Below are 22,211 nucleotides of genomic sequence, written 5' to 3' on the forward strand. Positions count from 1 at the left end.
ATTAAAGGATAAAACAAAGAAAACAGCATGGTATCCACTGGTAACTACAAGCAGTCCTGAGTTCCTGGAACATCAAATCTGACAAAAGGTGAAACAAGGAAGGAGTGTCAGCAAGGCAGAGCAATAGAAGCTGAAGTCTATTCTGTAAAGGATACAGAATTCTTTTTTATTTTTATTTTTTTTTTGAGATAGAGCCTCAAGCTGTCATCCTGGGTAGAGTGCCATGGCTTTACAGCTCACAGCAACCTCCAACTCTTGGGCTCAAGCGATTTTTCTGCCTCCGCCTCCCACAACACCCGGCTATTTTTTGGTTGCAGCCGTCATTGTTGTTTGGTGGGCCCGGGCTGGATTCGAACCCGCCAGCTCAGGTGTATGTGGCTGGCGCCTTAGCCGCTTGAGCCACAGGCGCCGAGCCAGGATACAGAATTCTTAAAGTCAGCTCCAAAGAACATTAAACCCATAAAGACAATTTACAGGAAATGGTGCCAGGAACAAGTAAGTTTGAGAAACACTATGCACCTGTACATAGGTACCCATGCTGGAACCTCACAATTAACACATTAAAGGTTCTGAGAAGTCCCATGTTGAAACAACCTGTTTTTTAGATTACTAGTATTTCCAAAACTTATTTGACCATGAAAGCCTCTCCCGACCCCCGCAATAGAAGGTATTTAGTTAACACACAAGAGGTATTTACATAGAACATAAGTATCAGGGAGCTACTGTAAAGTCTTACAGCTTGCTGTTGTGTCTGGGGAATTGAGGAAGCAAATCATAGTTGAGGTGATGTGAAATGGAGGAGGGAGCGATGCAGGTTTTTGGGTAAGTTCAGTTGAGTGATGACATGCTGAGCCTGTGAAGCTAATGGACATTCAAGTGGAAGCAGAAAGAAGGTAAGGACAGAGATTTGGGCAGAATATATCAATGTTGGAATCATTAACATGTATCACATACAGAAGAGAGATAAAAATCACCAGAAGGATACATGGAGACTTTGAGAAAATTTTCCCTTTGCTGTTTTTCCCATCTACCTTTAAACGAATCATGTATGGAGATTTTATCGTTCAGTATCTGTGAGTCCCAGCAGCCTCAAGAATACTTACTCTCTTTACAATCTCCCAGGGGTACATGTGCCTCTTACCACCCACTCTTGGAGTTCCTCCAGGATTTCTGTAGGGTATGTCTTAACCAGTGGCCACAGTAGATTGCAGATTGTAACAAGTTTCTTTCTCTCTGTTCATTTGATTTTGGCAAACCTGACCTGCAGTTCTACCTTTTTTTTTTTTTTTTTCTTTTTTGCAGTTTTTGGCCAGGGCTGGATTTGAACCCGCCACCTCCGCCATATGGTGCTAGTGCCCTACCCCTTTGAGCCACAGGCGCTGCCCTTTTTTTCTTTTTTTTTGAGACAGAGTTTCATTTTGTCACCCTCGGTAGAGTGCTGCGGCATCACATCTCATAGCAACCTCAAACTCTTGGGCTTAAGCAATTTTCTTGCCTTAGCCTCCCAAGTAGCTGGGACTATAGGAACCCGCCACAATGCCTGGCTATTTTTGGTTGTAGCTGTCATTGTTGTGTGGCAGGCCTGGGCTGGATTCGAACCCGCCAGCTCTGGTGTATATGGCTGATGTCCTAGCCACTGAGCCACATGCACCGAGCAAGTTTTACCTTTTTCTTTCTTTCTTTTTTTTTTTGTAGAGACAGAGTCTCACTTTATGGCCCTCGGTAGAGTGCCGTGGCCTCACACAGCTCACAGCAACCTCCAACTCCTGGGCTTAAGCGATTCTCTTGCCTCAGTCTCCCGAGTGGCTGGGACTACAGGCGTCCGCCACAACGCCCGGCTATTTTTTTTTTTTTTTTTTTTGGTTGCAGTTTGGCCGGGGCCGGGTTTGAACCCGTCACCCTCAGCATATGGGGCCAGCGCCTTACCAACTGAGCCACAGGCGCCGCCCAAGTTTTACCTTTTTCTAACCTTGATTTCCTCTGGAAAAATGGCAGTATCCTAGTTAATTTTGAGGAAAGTAATTAATGGAAGAATAAACACTTAGATGGATTCTAGGAACATTTCACCAAACTTCTAATGGGTTTTACAACCAGATCACATAAATATGAGGAAAGGTCATTTTGATGAAATGGTAATCAGCTAGCTAGGAGGAAATAAATGGATAAAACCATAATGGAAAGTAAGAAAAATAATATAGGGCTTAAACAATTTTTGTTACTTTGGTTTTAATTATTTTTTCAAACTATATATATATATATTTTTTCAAACTATATTTTGAACAAAGGAGTTTTAGTTTAATAAACTCAAACATGAAGCTTTTTATGAGCAAAAGGCTGGAGTTCATACATTAGTTTTATTAAATGTGGATCTTAAAGTTACTTGAAGATGGAAAAATAATGGTAACTCCTTAAAACTGCATAGTTTTTTTAATGTTTTAAATGGGCTTTGGCATACACTATTGCGACTTGCTTTGAAGTAGAGTAGATATTCTTGTTTTATAGATGTGGAAACTAAGGATCAAAGATATGAAGTGAATCATTCAAGATAACACAGCTGGTTTGCTGCAAAATCTAGAATTGAACTCGTGAATGCTAATTAGAAATCCACTGTTATTTCTACTGTATTTCTACTTTAGTAATTCTCATTTAACACAAAAAACTCATCTTTATTTCTCAGCTCTACCTTATAGCCCCTTTTGAAACAATATAATACCTAAATTATATCCCTAGAATTGCTCCAAGGGAATCAAACTTGTGTTACATTATCTTTGCAGGAATAAAAGGTGAATATATATATATATATATGTGTGTGTGTGTGTATATAACATATATACGTAATATGTATATGTAACATATACTATGTATTGTGTATACAATACAGATGTACATACACTTATATCTCTGTATGAGGTCAATATGTAGGTCATTATCAAAGTTATGCGATATACAAAAATCACGAAACATAAAACTCACATGGATGAAACAAATGAAGCCCTCCCAAGAAGACTGATAAGCCAAACAAGTTGAAATTTACACAGGTGAATCAGAAAGGGCACTGCCAACTACTTTTGGGAAGTGAAATAATGGACCATAATGGAGTCTGTCTCAAAACTTTTGTAGTGACCCACATGTACATGAAGTCAACATACTACATTAAGGAAGCAACCTAACATGGTTTATTTGAAGTTGTTCTTACTGAAAAGGTTTGTACAGAATTCAAATTTAAATTATCTTTATATTTATACCTGTATTTCAAGCCTGTAACAGTAAATAATATTTCAGGTAAAATTACCCGTTTAGAAGAAATATAACGAGGGCATAAGAAAACCCAAGAAAGTTGCCAGCTTTATATTGTTTGAATATTATTTTTTTGAGACAGGGTCTTGCACTATCTCCTGAGCTAGAGTGCAATGGTGCCACACCTAACAGCAACCTCAAACATCTGGGCTCAAGTAATCCTTCTGTCTCAGTCTCCCAAGTAGCTGGGACTTACCAGTGCATGCCACCAGACCTGGGTAATTTTTTCTATTTTTTTCACTCTTACTCAGGCTGGTCTGGAACTCCTGGTATCAAGCAATCCTCCCACCTTGGCCTTGTAAAGTGTTAGGATTACAGGCCTGAGCCACAATGCCCGGCTCACAATTCTTTTTATTTTTAATCTACTAGGTGCTATCTAAATCTCTTTTAAGAAGACTTAAAAGGTACTAGTATCAAGCAGATTCTGTGAGTGTGGGACTAAAAGACCATCTTCTAACTTTTTGATCTTTTCTGAACTGGGCTTTAAAAGAAAGAACATCTTTGAAATAGCATAGACTAGTCAGAGGACTCAAAATATAATAAGTGTGCGCAGTAGGGATAGTAACTATAGCCAAGACGAGTAAAGTATAAAAAGGACCTTGTATACAAGAGACTAGAAGTTTAGCTAGAAAATTAGGAGTCCTTGAAGGTATTTAGCCCAAAACTAATTTTGCCTACTTTTTCTACTTTAAAAAAATGTAGCTACCAGAAAATGTGAAATTACATGGCTTACATTACATTTCTATTGGACAGTATTTGAGATGTTTATCAAGTAATGATGTTACTTACTGTGGGAATGCAAATCTTGCTTAAGGGATTTCCATCCAGGAGATAGGATCCATTAAATGTTACGTATTCATCATAATACTGAGGTGCTTGAGGAATAACACTACATAATAATTTGCGCTTTTCTTCAATTTTTTTCCTTATGTGCAAGTATTCAAAATATGGATTTGCTCTCTCTGAACTGTATGGCTGAATCTCATCTAGTTTCAAAGAATCTACGATGGCTGCCAGAGACTGCTGAGTTTTCTCTTTTGCTTGCAGTAAAGAGGGACTCACTTGCACAGGCTGAGGTACACGTGACACTTTCCTTTTCCGTGGATGGTGAATCTGAGGATCATCTTCTTCAGTTAATCTTATTCTTCCTCTAGGAGATGAAGACTCACTGTCTTTTTCTGATAATAGTGTACAATTGGCAAGAATCTGTTTGCTCTGATTTGCCACTGTACTTGCTTTATTTCTAGTCATTCTTTGAGGGATTTGGTTTTCAGTTTTATCATATTCAATATTTTCTTCTAATTCTACTTTAACTAGTTGAGCATATTTATGCATTTCTGGTTGAGCTGACTGTTGTGAATGGTTTTCCAGACTGGATAATGAGCTTTGTTGAGATTCTTCATCTTCAATGGAAAGTAAACACTTTTCACTTTCAGGACAATGTTTTGGATTATCTTGTTCATTCAAGTTTCCTTTTGGCATCCCTGCATTCATTTCACATAAATCAGAATCACGCCTATTCAAATGAGTTAAAACCAAACTCTCCAATTTTTCTTTTTCAGGTGAAATAACCTGAATATCAGTTGTGCTATTCTCAACTTCATGGCCACTGGAAGACTTGTAAGTTAGTTTGCTAAATGCATAATGTGTATTTAGCTGGGTAGATGCATCACTTCCATTCAAGTCCTTTTCTGATGATAATACAAGTAAAATATTAGTCTTTTCAAAATTTGGTGATGCTTCTTGTACAGTGCTTTCAGAGTACACTGGGACAAAAGCATCTGTTCTTTGAACATCTGCTAGAAGAAAAGTATCTTCTGTATCTTTTGTAGATTCATTATCAGTATCTAAAACAGAACTGATAATCTGAATTGCATTTTTCTGTTGTAAAATACCTGGCTCTTGATTGGCTACATGTGACGAAGACATATGTTTAGAAATGGATTCAGCATCTGAAAGTGATTGGCTAGAAAAAGAACAAGGTTGCTGTAAAGGCAGAAAGGATGCTGGATCCTGAGCACAAGAGTTTGCTGGCAGTATAGACTGGTGGAGGGATAAAAAATCAGTATTTTCTTTTAGTATTTTGGTTTCAGAATTACAAAAGCCCTGAACACAGGAATCTTGATCAGGTGTATTAGAGTTTGGGCAGATAAAGTCTCTTGTGCTTACAGACTCCAGATTATCAACAGGTATCTCCCATGCTTTATTCTGGATCACACCAACTGGATTAGATGATTCTAAATGCACAGGACTGTCCACTACAGTGCTCACTGGAGCAGTACTCTTGATGACATTTATATCTGTTGAAACATATTTGTTGTTTACAGATACAGTTGGGGAGGCTACAAAACTGGAATGTATGCTAGACACGTTTGTATGGTCTCTTTCAGGCACATTTGAGAATATCTCAGGTTTGGGGGAAGGACAAGTATCTCTTGGCACAGCTAATAAGCTACTTTGACTGTTTTCTTCTGATATTGTTTGGAATTGTTTTGTATGTTCACAAATGACAGATGGCATGCTACATCTTCGAGCTTCTACGATAGATCTCCCCTCATTGATAACTAGTTTAACATCTTCTACAGATGATGACCTAAGATGGGATGCTGGAAGTCTGCTTGCATATGGTGGTTTAATTCGATCTGGAAGATCAGCCAGGCTGTCCAATTCTCTTTCATGAAGGGCAGGAGATTTGGCAATTGACAAAAAAGGTGACTGGGAAAAGGACATTTGGGATTCTGAACCTTCTAACATAAAGTCAGAGTCATACTCTATTGGAGGCCTTGGAGTTGTCACTGTAGTATGGCAGGAATCTTCTGAGCTAGCAACAGAAATCATGGAAACAGATCTGGAGCTGAGACACAGCTTTTCAGTTTCTGATCTAGGAGACCTGTTTAAGCAACTATCTGAAACAAAAGATGACTTTCCTAAATTCATTAGATTTTTGTTGTCAACAGATTGTGATCTGTTGCTTACAGCATCTTTAGGTTGTTTCTCCTTGGTATAAGCATCAGTCAACTCTGAACTTTTTGACCTAGTAAGTTCCTTATTTTTGGATTCAGTTAGTACATGCTTTGTTTTCTCTTTATCTTTTACTTTAAGTTCTAAACAGTTGCGATTTCTCAACCGTTCCTTTTCCTTCTGCTTTATTTTTTCCTTATGTTTTTTGTGCCACTGTTCTATTTCTAGGTCTTTAAGGCTTAGCATTCGCTCGAAACTTGTCTGCATTAAATCATCATTCACTAACCTCTTTTCTTTAGGTCGAGTATCCTTTGATGCTGGTGATGACTTAAGTTTAGGCTTATCTGCTTCAGATTTTAGTTTGAGTAAACTATTCAGTTGGATCTTATCTTTATGTTTGTCTCGTTCTTTGTATCTATCTATATCCTTATCTTTTTTATCTTTTTCTTTTCCATCTGGAATTTTCAATGGTTCATCTTTTTTTTCTTTAAGGGATAAAGGTTTTTCATGTTGTGCTTTATTACTATCTACTATACTTGGCTTTTTCTCTTCCTGTGTGTGTTTGTAGTTAGTTGTATTTATACTTTCCTTATCTCTAGATTTCTCCCTTTTATCTATCTCTCTGTCTTTTTCTTTACTTTTGCTTTTGTCTGACTTAGTATACTCACTATTTTCTGACTGTTTATTTTTCTTCTCAATCAAGTGTCTTTCTTTGCTTTCTGCTAGATGTCGCTCTTTTTCAGGTTTTTCTTTGTCGTGTTTCCTATCAATTTTTTCTCTACTTTTCTCTCTATCATCAGTTTTTTTAACAGTAGTAATACTTCTTATCTTCTCACCTTCTTTATGGCATTTCTCTGTGTGATGCGAATATACCTTGTCTTTATCTTTTATTCTATCAACACATTCACTAAGATCTAACTTATCTTTTTCTGACTTATGCTCATGTTTTATTTTCTTCTCTTTTTCAAAATTTTTTCTTTCAGTCTTCTCAAAATCCTTTTCTTTAGTTTGAAATCGTTTTTCAGATTTTTCTTTACTTTCCTTTATATATTTTTCTTGCTTTTCAACATCTATTTCCTTTTCCACTATAGATTCATCATTGGCACTAACACTCAAAGAAATGAATTCTGTTTCTTTATCTATGGGTGCATTCTCTCTCTCTTCTTTTAGATCTTTTATTTTTTCTTCCCTAGATTTTTCACTTTCTTTTTTAATCTTTTCCCGTTCTTCTTTAATGTTCCTTTCTCTTGGGATATGCTTTTCCTTGGCTGACTTATCATCTTTGTTTTTTTCGAATTTTGTTTTTTTTTCTAATGTTAGGGACTCATGTTCCATATTTAAAAATAAATCTTCACTTTCATCACTTTTAAAAAAATTCTCTTTCCAAAATTCTCTATCAAATTCTACACTCCTCTGCAGTTCTTTAGCACTGTCCTTATTTTTGTATTTTTCCTTTTCGCCTTCAATTTCCTTTTTATGCTTTTCTTTTTCCCTCTCTTTATGTTTTAATTTATGTTTTTTTAATGTTTTACCTTCTTTATCCATTTTTTTCAGTGTACAGTCTGAGTTTTCAAAGGTTGGACTGTGATCTTCATCCTTTACTTTTGCATTTGATTTTTCACCAAATTCTAAATGGAAATCTTTCTGATGTTTACTTTTTTCTTTATGCTTACAAGATTTTACACTTGAACTTTCTGGTAGGAATTCGGATTCTGTATTATCAAACCGAACAAGATCAGGCTGTAATGACATTTCAGAACTTCCCGGTGATAAACATGTTTTAGTAGGCTCTTGTTTTAGTGGTGTTGATTGTTTTTCACTTAACCCACAAGAATGTTTGGGAGATTTACCAGTGGAAATATGAAATAAATGTAAGGAAGTATCATCTTTTGGGCTAAAAGATTTCCTAAAATTCCCCTCTTCTCTGGTCTTTTCTGGACAATCTAATGCAGTATTAACTGTCAAGTTTGCTACTCTAGTATTTTCTTTTCCCTCTTTTTCTTGCTTTAGCTCTTGGTTCTCTTTATTTTTATTCTGGTTTTTTAATTTTCTTTTAACTTTGCCTTTCTGTTTGTGTTCACTTGAAACTACATAGTCCTTTTTGGTTTGTACATCAGAATTCGATGTTTCAGGCACAGAACATGAAGTAGAAATCTTTTTGGTCTGAAGAACTTCTTCATCAGAACTTTCTGTACTGGAATACAAAACCCTAGATGGTTTTTGTTTTTTACTTTTAAATGACTTTGGATAGAAGGCTTTCTCCTGTTTTACAAATAAACTATTTTTTTCTGCTTCAGATTCATTCTCTTTTCGTTGTTCCTTCCTAAGAATATGCCTATCATCAATCATCTTATTTATTTCTTCATCATCATCATCTTTGAACTCATACTCATCAAGGGCAGATGAACGAGGTGCTTTACTGGGAAGTATTTGTTTATTTTCACAGATGAGAGAGTCCTTCTCTGTTTCAGAGTCAATATTTTCATCAACACTAGAAGGATTTACCGACTGAGCCTCTTCAGAATCTAGAATATGAAAAGAAAATGTTGGTCAAAACACAACTGTCAGAAAAATAAGACAGAGAAAGGCAGAACTTATACAATATTTTGAACAATTCAAAATCACTTCAGTTTTATATGTACATGTGCAATAGAAATATTCAGGAACTTTGCTACAGTGTTGCTGAACTGTCTGCTTTATGAAGAGATCCTTTTGAAACTTCTAAAAGCACATAGAATGTTAAATTCAGGGCGGACCCTGTGGCTCAAGGAGTAGGGCGCTGGTCCCATATGCCGGAGGTGGCAGGTTCAAACCTAGCCCCGGCCAAAAAAAAAAAAAAAAAAAAAAAAGAATGTTAAATTCATAACATATAATATAAAAATATACAATACAGAGATTCAAAAACTACAGGTCCAGATTCAGGGGAAACATTAGTTACTAAAATGTTATGTAAAGTTCTGCATACATATACATCTTTTGTGGAGAGAAAATTATTTTTTAACCTGAATATGATTCTCTGATCCAAACATCAAGAACCACTATCTTAAAAGGCTTACTTATATAAACATCATACATTATTTTATATGTTTCAGAATGCTGATTAGTAAAACTATAAGGGACTGCATGATTCCCATGAAGAATAACTTAAAGATGAATGGTTTTAATTATTTAAGAAATGTGACTAAGAAAAAAACTGAAAAAACTAAAAGAAATCCCCACTTACCTAAGATTTTAACAAGTAAATTGAACAGACATATAATTTGATAAAACTGCTGCTCCTTCACTCTTCGTATCTGTAATTTAGATTTGATACTAATATATGACATTTCATACAATGTGGGAAATAATTAGTCCAATCCCTATATGTTTTTAAGTACATGAAAATTTAGTTTTATGAAATTACCTTCAAACTGCTGTATAAATATAGTCAAAGTATTGTTTTTATTTCATTATATCTTTTTTTACAAAAAGATGCCAGGCATCTTTTCCTACCTGAAATGTATACATACATGTTACCTCTAACTGAAAAGTAAATCCAGGACTCTATGAGAAATTAAAACAAAGGCTTTGACCAAGAAGGGAAAAAACCACAAACTCATTACAATAATTAATAAAGATTTCATTTGCTAACTATTTAATGTGAAAATTATACATTTTAATATATTAAGCTTCCTCCAAAGAAATATGCCTCCCAAATATTCTCACACATGAAAATTCAAATTTCAGGAGCATTTTTGAGTGTTTACAAGGTATGTGGCATTGTACTAGGATCTCTTGAGAGATCACAATCTTTACTGAAGATGTGGTAACATTCCAAGATAATATCACTATAAAGTGTCAATGAGTGATAAAGTTATTCTGACATACATAGTATAAAAAAAAATCTCATTTTTGGAATTATAACGGCTTATGCAGATGTTGAAAATACTCTCCATTACACACATTCATTAATGTAGAAAAATGTTAATACATGCTATTACTTGGAAACAGCAGTGTATCTTGTGGGTGGGTGTTTATGTGTGTAGGAAAAAGAATCAAGAGAAATACATTAAAACATCATGGCTAACTCTGGTTGGAAGGAATTATGGGTTTTTACTTTCTTCTTTAAGCTTTTCTCAATTTTCAAAATTCCTAACACAACAAATGTACTACTTTTTTGAGACAGGGTTTTTGCTCTTGTTTCCCAGGCTAGAGTACAACAGCATCATCACAGCTCACAGCAACCTCAAATTCCTTGGTGATCCTCTTGCCTCAGCTTCCTCAGTAACTGGGACCACAGTGTATCACTGTGCCTGGCTAACTTTTCTTTTTTTAGTAGAGACCAGGTTTCACTCTTTTTCAGACTCCTTTAGAACTCCTGAGCTCAAGAGGTTCTTAGTGCTAGGATTATAGGTCACTGCACTTGACCCAGATACATTATAATACTTTTATCATTAGAAAAAAATTTTTTTAAAGTTCACTAATAGGTGTAAAATAGTACCTCTATTTGGTTGATACCTGGTATGGGCTTATTTTTCCACGTTTGTATGTCATTTTGTAATTTCTTTGGCCTATTTTCTTCTGTCTTTTTATGTCTATGCATATTGTTACTGCAATAATACACACATGATCTTATGTATGTTTCACTTAACATTATTATCACAATGCTTACCAGCTTTGAATATATGCATTAAAGGTTAAATGCAAACTTTCTGACAGGAGTTATACCCATGTAGTATATGAATACACCAAAAGATGCAAGATTTGTCATTTGGGTTCCTGATTTATCAGGAATTTGAAGGAATGCTCTTCAATACAGATATACCTTTACTCTAAGCGATTCTTTTTAAAAAGATTCCTATTTTCTTTTTAAAAGAAAGAATGTAAATTCTGAAGTAAATAACTTAGCCTGACACTAATTAATGTCCATAATAAGTTTAGAAATTTCCACAAGTAAACAACTTTCACTGGCTCTGGATGCCAAGTCACACACGCCCATCAGGCCCATCCCTCTGCACAGTTTTCTCATCACTGTAATGACTCTATGAACCTCAACAAAGACTACTACACCTTCATGATGCCATTTTTTGGTAGACCAGACAGATCTTTTCCTTCCTTCCTTAAGCAGCCTCTAATTTTTCCATTTATTTAACCACTCAGCAACACAGGTCAACTTGGTCCTGGATACTAATGGGACAGTAACTTTTCAAAAAAGGTTTGTTTTGCTTTTCTTAGTAGGTGACTGCTATAGTGAGAAAATCACCTAAAATTTTCTAATTCTTGTAAGTAAAAAATGGACATTATACTAAGTTATTTTTCATTTTGTTCCATTTTTTTAGTCTCTGATATTTAATCACTAAATTTGAATCTGTATTTAAAATATCATTTATACACCTTTCATGATCAGCATTCTTAAGAAAATAGGCACAGAACGGACATTTCTTAAACTAACTTAAACCAACTATAGAGGCCATGTATAGCAAACCCACAGCCAATATCATATTGAATGGTGTAAAATTGAAAACATTTCCACTCAGATCAGGAACCAGGCAAGGAGAGGTGATCAAGGGTATCCAAATAGGGTCAGAGGAGATCAAACTCTCACTCTTCACCGATGATATGATCCTATACCTGGAAAATCCCAGGGACTCAATTTCAAAACTCTTAGAAGTGATCAAGGAATACAGCAGTGTCTCAGGTTACAAAATCAATACTTACAAGTCAGTAGCTTTTATATACGCCAACAATAATCAACCTGAAAAAACAATCGAGACTCTATTCCTTTTATAATAGTGCCAAAGAAGATGAAATATCTGGGAATTTACCTAACAAAGGATGTGAAAGACCTCTATAAGGGGAACTATGAAACTCTGAGAAAAGAAATAGCTGAAAATGTTAACAAATGGAAAAACATACCATGCACATGGCTGGGAAGAATCAACATTGTTAAAATGTCCATACTACCCAAAGCAATTTACAGACTTAATGCAATCCCTATTAAAGCACCATTGTCATACTTTAAGGAACTTGATAAAATAGTACTTCATTTTGGGCGGTGCCTGTGGCTCAAGGGGTAGGGCACAGGTCCCATATGCCGGATGTGGCGGGTTCAAACCCAGCCCCGGCCCAAAAAAAAAAAAAAATAGTACTTCATTTTATATGGAAATCAGAAAAAAACTTTGAATAGAAAATACATTACTCAGAAATAACAACAAATCAGGAGGCATCACATTACCAGACTTCAGGCTATAATATAAATCTATAGTGATCAAAACAGCATGGTACTGGCATAAAAACAGAGAGGTAGATTTATGGAACATTAGAGAGAACCAAGAGATGAACCCAGCTACTTATTACCATTTGATCTTTGACAAGCCTATCAAAAATGTTCAGTGGGGGAAAGATTCCCTATTTAACAAATGGTGCTGGGTGACTGGATGGCAACCTATAGAAGACTGAAACTGGACGCCCTCCTTTCACCATTAACAAAAATTGATTCTCACTGGATAAAAGATTTAAATTTAAGATGTGAAACTATAAAAATACTAGAAGAGAGTACAGGGAAAACCCTTGAAGAAATTAGCCTGGGAGAATAATTTTATGAGGAAGACCCCCCAGGCAACTGAAGCAACACCAAAAATACATTACTGGGATCTGATCAAACTAAAAAGCTGTTGCACAGCCAAGAGCACAGTAAGAAAAGCAAACAGACAACCTTCAGAATGGGAGATTTTTGCAGGTTATGCTTCCAACAAAGGTTTGATAACTAGAATCTACAAAGAACTCAAACTAATCAATAAGAAAAGAACAAATAAGCCCGTTTCTACGTGGGCAAAAGGCTTGAACAGAAACTTCTCTGATGAAGAGAAGGCAGGCACATGGCCTACAGGCGCATGGCCTACAAACACATGAAAAAATGCTCATCATCCTTAATCATCAGAGCAATGCAAATCAAATGACTTTGAGATATCATCTAACTCCAGTAAGATTAGCCCACATCACAAAACCCCCAAACTACAGAGATTCTACACTGCTGGTGGGAATGCAAGCTAATACCACCTTTTTGGAAAGAAGTTTGGAGAACACTGAAGGAAGTAAAAGTAGACCTACTGTTCGATCCTGCAGTTCCTCTACTAGGTATATACCCAGATGATCAAAAATTAGTTTACATTTGCACCAGAATGTTTACTGCAACCCAATTCATAATAGCCAAGACATGGAAACAGCCCAAGTGCCCATCAATCCATGAATGGATTAACAAATTGTGGTATATGTACACCATGGAATACTATGCAGCCATAAAAAGGAGACCTCACATCTTTTTTTTTTTTTTTTTGTAGAGACAGAGTCTCACTTTATGGCCCTCGGTAGAGTGCCGTGGCCTCACACAGCTCACAGCAACCTCCAACTCCTGGGCTTAAGCGATTCTCTTGCCTCAGCCTCCCGAGACCTCACATCTTTTATGTTTACCTGGATGGAGCTGGAACATATTCTTCTCAGTAAAGTATCTTAAGAATTGAAAAAAATTATCCAATGTACTCAATATTACTATGAAATCAATATATAACCACCTACACACTCATACGAATGGCAAAACATAACTATAGTCTGGGGGGGGATATAGGAGAGAAGGGAGGGTATTCACCTAATGTGCATGATGCAATGGTATATTTCAAAACTATTAAGAAATGAGTATAATTGTGATGGATGTGCCACTTACTTCAATGTAAACATTTCACATTTTACAATGAAGCAGTACCCTGAACCCCATAAATGCATCAATGAACAAAGTTACGATCTAATAAAAAACAATTAAAAAAAAAATACTGAATAGCTGAAAAAAAAATTTTGTATATTTATGACAAAAATACTTCTTTAAAAAATTCTAATGTTTGTTTTCTCATTTTATTCTCAATTTTATTTGAGAAACTAGGGAGGAAAACGAGAAACAGAAAGGTTAAGCAATTAATAAAAATTTTAATGTTTATCAAGTCATTTTTCTTCTCCATGAAAAAATAAATTAAGCTCCATTTTACTTAGCAAATACACTTTTTTTTTTCTTTTTTAAGAGAGACAAGGTCTCATTGTGTGATACAGGTTGGAGAACTGCTGAGATCATAGCTCACTGCAGCTTCCTGGCCTCACAAAGGCCTTAGTCTCCTGAGTAGCTGGGACTATAAACTTACATTAGCCACCATGCCTGATTTTTGCTTAGTTGTTTTAATAACGGGGTCTCCTGCTCAGGCTAAATCAACTTAAAATACATTTGAAAGTTGCTTGTGTACAACTCAAGGCAAGTTCAGATATTTGCAACTAAGACAGAGGATATTTAAAGAATGGTGAAAATGTTATTTGAGTTCTCTATAATTTTTTTCTCTACTGAACCTGCCATAAATTTCCATCTTTTCTTGTATGGTATCCAAATGGAGGGGCAACAGAGATATGACCCATGTAGGGGTCATGTATTTGTATATATAAATTTCTCCCTTAAAATCTCTTCAACATCACAAGCAGAGGTTTTGACACATGCTATTTATTCTCATGTTGACATATGATAATACATTTCACATGCCTGACTAATGAGAAAGTCAACAGACGACGAGCATTTAAAAATAGGTGAATGCGGGCAGCGCCTGTGGCTCAGTGAGCAGGGCGCCGGCCCCATATACCGAGGGTGGCGGGTTCAAACCCGGCCCCGGCCAAACTGCAACAAAAAAATAGCCGGGCGTTGTGGCGGGTGCCTGTGGTCCCAGCTACTCGGGAGGCTGAGGCAGGAGAATCGCCTAAGCCCAGGAGTTGGAGGTTGCTGTGAGCTGTGTGACGCCACGGCACTCTACCGAGGGCAATAAAGTGAAACTCTGTCTCTACAAAAAAACAAAAACAAAAAAACAAACAAACAAAAAAAAAAATAGGTGAATACGTGATGGATTACATATTTTTAGAAAGCAATTATTCTGTTAGTGTCCCATATATTTCAGGAGTGCATGGTAAGGATACCAAACTAAATATACCATGACTTTAAAGAACTTATAATGAAGACTAGGTCTCTACCTCCCACTTTTCCTCTGAAATTCTAATGACTAAGCTGGAATTTCATGAACTTCTTTCAACCACTCCCAAATCAAGACTGGAAACTTGATTCAACTTCTTAGTCTTTCACTATTGTTTCCTCTTGCTGCTTAAAGGCAATATTCCCTACTGGTGTGGTATAACAACAAATGTAATTATTCACATTAAAAATTTTAGTGCCATTTCAACTCTCTCAATTCTTTAACTTCCAAATTCGAAGTTTCAATGTCCGGACTGTCTTTTAAATCCATCTTCTCTCTATTCCCACTACTACTGTCTCAGCTCAGGTTCTTATTTCTTGCTCAGATCAGTAAATACCTTAAAGCATGGTGTGACAAGCACTACAGATGATATTGTGTCTCTTCTTATCGAAGAGCTCCCACTGTAGGGTAACATAAAAGCTCTGAAGACTATATAAGACTTCTCAAAATCTGGACCACCACCTCTAATACTACCACTATTTATTTAGCCCTGTCATTTGCTAGGTAAATAATATTTGATCTTTACAATAGCTATTAACATCCCATTTGAGAGACAAATAGGCCAGAGTGTTTTTTGTCTGATTTCACAGTGTGTTCTATGGTACCTCCCCTCTTTGTTATACATACTAGCTTCTTGTTATACATATTTGCCATGCTAGTTTAATACTTCCTCTTCCCCAAACTTCCATGTATGTAAATTCTAATCAGTCGCTCTTTATTATTTTCCACCTGCTTAACGAGAAAACATTTAAGAGTACTAGACAGGGAATAAAGCAGTTAAAGAATTTATATATAGGAAAGCTTTAAAAGTACCAAAGGGAGACTTGTCTTCAGAGTGGATTTGCATTGGAATTTACTTAGATTACATGTTTATTTGGAGTGATTTGGAAGGAGGTAAAGGTGAAGCTCCCAGTCACCTCTTGGACACCATGGTTTGGAACCGTTCTACAAAATGTTCCTTTTTTTTCTGTTATCCTGATCACTGGAGATATGGAAAGTCAAATGTTGTCCATTTTCCAGAACACATAGGGGTAAGGGAAGGTTATTTGCTCCACAATATACCTACTGCATTCTACATCATCTAGAAGAATTAATGTTTAAACATACAAAGACATGCACAAGATTTAGTTTCCACATAAACTTAAAAGTATACTAGTTTATTAACAGCAACTGCTTAAATCTACAGCACCCAGAGAACGAGAAACTTTCATATTTTATATATGTAGGTAGGGCAAAGGATGGGAGGGGTAGAGGTGTGGATACTGAGGGGAAAAAAGATCTATTTATGGAATTTGAGGGTGGGGGGAAGGTAGTATTCACTGACATAGCTCTAATTTTCTGCTTCTGTTTGCTACATTATTCAGTTGTGATCTATACTTAGGGAATTTCACAATTCCCAGCAAACAGGAGGAACTTAATGTTAAATATGTGTACAGTTGAGTTTTACAACTATATTAAGACATCAAAAAGACAGAAGCACAGAAAAAGATAAAAAACATCTACAGTATTTTGCTATGTATAATGAGCACATTTTTGCCCAAATTTTTGAGAAAAAATAAGGATATACATTACACACAGGTAGCATTATGGCTCATGAGCAGGGGAGCCCAAGTAGACCTGTTGGGGCCCTCCTGGGCCCATGAGGTTCCAGTTGGGAAGATTTGGGAGGCCAGAGTGGCCTCTGCTGAGTAACATAATTGGGGGAGGGGGCAGTGGTAAAGTTGTTGACGAGCTGAGCCCAGAGGCCCAACTGCACAGAGCGGAGGGAGCCCCAGAGGCCCCAGGCACCTGCCTGGCTGCCTGAAGACCAAGTGGTCTAGAAGTTCCTGCTTTGCCAGTCACATATGTAGCCATCTCTGCCAGGGCCCACAAAGTGCAGGGGAGGGAAGGGCACCCAGTAAAGAGGGAAGCAGCAGCGTTCACAGAGCAGGGCTGTGGGAGGGTCCATTTACCAGGAAAGCATTAGCCCTCCTTGGATAATGTCTCTGATAGCTGAGAGCTGTTTATTTTCTCAAGGGTGCTTTTCTGAAAATTTGGTCCCCAAACATGGGTGCACATTATACATGGGAGTGCATTATACACAGCAAAACACGGTAATACAAATTTATCTACTATACGATTTTGTATAGTATCCGGGTGGCAACCACTGGCTGTCTAATTCATTGTTGATGTTTCCTCCAAGCTCTCCAATTTGAAGAGGTGTTAACATTTCATCTATATGCTATAATCTGCTATTTGATTTGCTTTATTAGCTTGCAGAAAGCCTGTCCTTTCACATATTGTGCACTGATATGTCTACCTTCCTACACTGAACTTGTGCTTTTAATTTTATGTATCAGTTGCTGACCCTTTTTTGGAAAAACAAAAGTCTTATACAATAGCACCAATTCCATACAGCGCTTTTATAATTATTTGTTATTTTGTTTGTATATTTATGAAAATGAAAATACTGTTGACATTATTATAACACAATTAAGATAAAGAAGTAAACTGTTGGATACAATAAAAGTGGAAAAATCTTTAGCCTCTAGAAGCTCACTGAAATGAAGATTGTTTAATTGAGAAGAAAAGAAAATTAGAGAACCCATATGAAATACTATACATACATACAGAGAGAGAAAGAGAGAAAGTCAGAGTCCGGCAACATGTTTGAGGTTTGGGCAAAATCAGCACATAAATGATTTGAATAAATTCATACAGCAAGTTTATGTCAGTAAGTGCTAGAAATGTGTTTCAAAAGAAGTTCAATGTTCACCTCAGCCTTAACAAAAATTAAGAAAATTGATAACAACCATTAAATCCCCACAAGTTTTTCTTTCCAACATTGAAATTGAGATAAGAAAAGACTCAGAAAAATAACTGCCTTAAATAAAATCGTGAAGATGCAATAAGTAAAATCCAGATTCCTGAAATTTGCCAGGCAAATGATCAGGTAATTTCAGCAAAAAACTGCAAGAACTTAAGAAAGGAAGGAGGGAGATATCTATAGATTAAAAGATACTCAGAGACATGTCAGCCAACTGCGATATATAGAAATATCTGGATTCTGATTTTGAGCATGTTTTTACAAAAATTTATGACTTTATGAGGCAACTGGAACCTAGAATAATTTAACTGGGTATTTACAAGTAATAATAATCAATTAATTAATTTAGCGTAGGTATTATAGCTATAACCACAATAAAAAAACAGCCCTATCATTTTAGGAGTTATCTACTGAAATATTTTTAATTAAAATGACTCTAAAATAATGGAGTGGGAAAAAATGAAGAGCGGGCCAAACAAAATTAGCTCTTAGGTGGTAACTATCAAAACTGGGTAATTATATGTACAACACCTGAGTTATTAAAAGCATTCTTTTTACTTTTATAAATATTTGAAATTTTCTGTAACAAAAAAGTAAAAACACTAATTTGCTTAAAATAAATCTATTTTTAAATGTTTTAAATATTATACAATATACAGAATAAAACAAATAAAAAATTATAAACATATATACCAAGTTTTAAAAAGTTCTAGTAATTGTCTTTATTTTCTGAGTACAAAATCAGATAATAAACAAGTAAGCACATTTTCAGGAACACATTATGTACATGTATGAAAATGTATTCTTTCAGCAAGGATTGATTTTATAGTTAATGGTAGACTCTATGGCCAAAAAAACATCACTAACTTATTTCATTTTCAGCATTCTCTTTGCTGAACAGAAAGTATTATATTCAAACAACAATGTGCCATGACTAAACTGTCTGACTGCTTAGTCATGGCACACTTCTTAACAGTGGTGTAGTTAAATCAAATAAATGCATATCAAAATAATATTTCAGTTATATACTGATAAGACGACCATCTGACCCTGAACTTCCTACACTTAGTAACAATCAGCTTGGTATAGTATAAAAGCACACAGATTCTGGCATTATCCCCGTATTTAAATTTTTGCTTTACCATTTAATGGTCAGTGATCTATGATTAGGGAAAACCCTCAAAGGGCTGTTGTGAGGATTAAATGAACTAATTTATGCAAAAAATTGGTTATACCATATGCAAAAAACTGGTATATACTATGCGATCTAATAAACATTAACTCATCACCTAGAAAAAAGAGAAGAATGTATTATGTAAATTAAAATCATTTCAATAATATATATGTGTAACATCAAATATTGCTAAAACATGTATGTTTTTTTTTCTTTTTTTTTTTGCAGTTTGGCCAGGGCTGGATTTGAACCCACCACCCTCGGCATATGGGGCCGGCGCCGTACTCACTGAGCCATAGGCGCCGCCTAAAACACGTATGTTAACTTAAAAAGGCCAAAAGTCCATCCCATAACTTTTCTTATTTGTTAACCTTGTACTATTACTATAACACTGAAGACAAAGACTCAAGCCAACTGCAGGAACTATTTCACTTACTACAAGGCTACAATGGAAGTATATGGTCCTTCAGAATGAAGGCAATGAAAACCCCCAGTCTTTCAGTAAATAATGCACATATGCAGATACAGACTTTTCTTGGGGTAAGGGGAGGCACAGGGAGTCAGTGAGGCACAGAAGAAATACAGTGAATTGAGAAACAATTTTCTTGCATCTATTATTTTATAATTAGTGTTTGGTGAAATTTATATTTTCATCAAAGTACAAGTCATAATTCATAGTCACTTGTATAAAATACTTTTCAATATTCCACAAAGAGGAGAAAAGGAAATGGGAGTGGAGATTGGGGGAGGTATACGATAATATATTTGTTTCATTTGCTAACTGCAATTTAGCATTAACTTGCAATGCCGGTATGTAACGATTTTAAAAAGTTTCTACAGCTAAATAAGTTGAAGAAAACTTTTCACTAAAAATAAGGCCTAGTAAAAGGTTAAAATGAATACTATGTGTTGAGTCTATAAAGCACCACTACTATATAACGTTAGTAATATTAACAATAAACTTTTCCATGAGCAAAAAGCTAGTAAGTGGCAGAAGTAGGTCTTCAAATCCAAGTTTCTGTGCCTCCAAAACTGGTACTCACAAACCATCATGCTGTTACTTCTGAGTATATGAAAGGCATTGAATATAGCCAAGATGAACTGTATACTCAAAATTATTCCATACTTTGTGATTAAGCACAAAGTATTCAAATGAATACCTTCTACTTTTTTTTCATGATTAAGTATGTTGAGAAAAACACCTCAGGCACAAGAATCTAGGCTCTAGAATAAAGTATTATTTTAAACGAAATTTATTGTAATTAATTTACATAAAAAGTATTTTGAATAAAAAATAACAATGCTGTTAAACACATTCAACTGATATTAAAACTAAAATTTTAAATATGGACATAATATCTGTCTATACTTGATTTTAAGAGGTTCATATTCAAAACATAAATACATATCTCATAAACATAGGATAAAAAACCTCTTTCACGTATAAGAGTACCACATCTTTTTTTTTTTTTCCTTTGGCCGGGGCTGGGTATGAACTCGCCACCTCCGGCATATGGGGCCGGCGCCCTACCCACTTGACCGCAGATGCCGCCCATACATCTTTTTTTTTTTTTATAGAGACAGTCTTACTTTGTTGCCCTTGGTAGAGAGCTCTGTCACAGCTCACAGCAAGCTCCAGCTCTTGGGCTTAGGCGATTCTCTTGCCTTAGCTTCCCGAGTAGCTAGGACTACAGGCACCTGCTACAACGCCCAGCTATTTTTTGGGTGCAGTTTGGCCAGGGCCGGGTTCGAACCTGCCACCCTCGGTATATGGGGCCACTGCCCTACTCACTGAGCCACAGGCGCCGCCCAGATCACTACATCTTAAACAGAACTTCTAAAAGCTAATATTTATCAAGTGCAAATGCAAAGTGCATGTCTTGATCACCTTAAATGATTATAGATTACTAAACTTGGATTAGATTTTCTATCTCTATAATGTCAAATACAAATGACTGTATTTAAAGATTATAAGCCTGCAGTTATCACATAAAGTATGGATCTAGATACTTTAAATAAATTTCTAATATGGTAACTATTGCAGATTTTCACCGTTTTTATTTTTTTATAAAGAAAAAACAAGTTTAGGCTCAGTGCCCATAGCACAGTGGTTATGGCACGAGCCACATACACTGAGGCTGGTGGGTTTGAACCCAGCCGGGGCCAGCTAAACAACAATGACAATTGCAACAAAAAATAGCCAGGCATTGTGGCGGGCGCCTATAATCCCAGCTACTTGGGAGGCTGAGGCAAGAGAATTGCTTAAGCCTAGGAGTCTGAGGTTGCTGTGAGCTATGACACCACAGCACACTACCAAGGGCGACATAGTGAGACTCTATCTTCCAAAAAACCCCAAAAAACAAAACCCCCCAAGTTTATTAAAGAAAAAAAAAAAAGGTTGTCCCATAGCCAGGGCAGGGGCTATCTTTCAGAGAAAGAGTAGCCAGATTTTCACTATTTGTAAAGCTAATATTTATCAAGTGCAAATTCTGTGCCAGTTAATATTCTATGTACATTTCTTTATACACTGATTTAAACCTTATCACCCACTCCATGAGGTATGTACTGTAATTCCTATTTTACAGATATAGAACCTTAGCATAAACAGGTTAACTATAACTAATATGCCCAAGATTTGAGAGCCAAGGATCTCTGATTTTAGAGATAAGAGACCTAGAGAGTATAAGAGTGCTAAAGTCTGAGCTTTTATGATTAATATAGCCATTCAGAGAACAGAGTAGAAAAAAATGTTTATAAGGTGATCTCCGTTGTTAAATCCCTGTATCAAGTTTTCTTTTTTATGTGTGTAATGTACTCAACTAGAATTAAGTATTCTTTTAACACTAGGAATACTACTAAGAAAAAACTATCTTTACCTTTGGAATGGTATTTGTTTATGTATTTTTATTCAGATAGGTTAATACTGTACTTTAGTAATTTTTTC

At 35.9% G+C, this 22,211-nt stretch overlaps 1 protein-coding gene across 9 annotated transcripts in view; it reads right to left on the bottom strand.

Annotated features, from left to right (window-relative positions):
- ANKRD12 (ankyrin repeat domain 12) overlaps window positions 1-22,211 on the bottom strand; it is a 125,158-nt gene that overhangs the window by 13,785 nt on the left and 89,162 nt on the right. For all 9 annotated transcript variants that reach the window (XM_053572036.1, XM_053572034.1, XM_053572033.1 and 6 more), the window contains one exon: window positions 4,087-8,783. In XM_053572036.1, the coding sequence (XP_053428011.1) occupies window positions 4,087-8,783 (4,697 nt within the window). The remainder of the gene's footprint in view (window positions 1-4,086; window positions 8,784-22,211) is intronic.

Source organism: Nycticebus coucang, chromosome 19 (assembly GCF_027406575.1).
Source record: "Nycticebus coucang isolate mNycCou1 chromosome 19, mNycCou1.pri, whole genome shotgun sequence".
Lineage (NCBI taxonomy): Eukaryota > Metazoa > Chordata > Mammalia > Primates > Lorisidae > Nycticebus > Nycticebus coucang.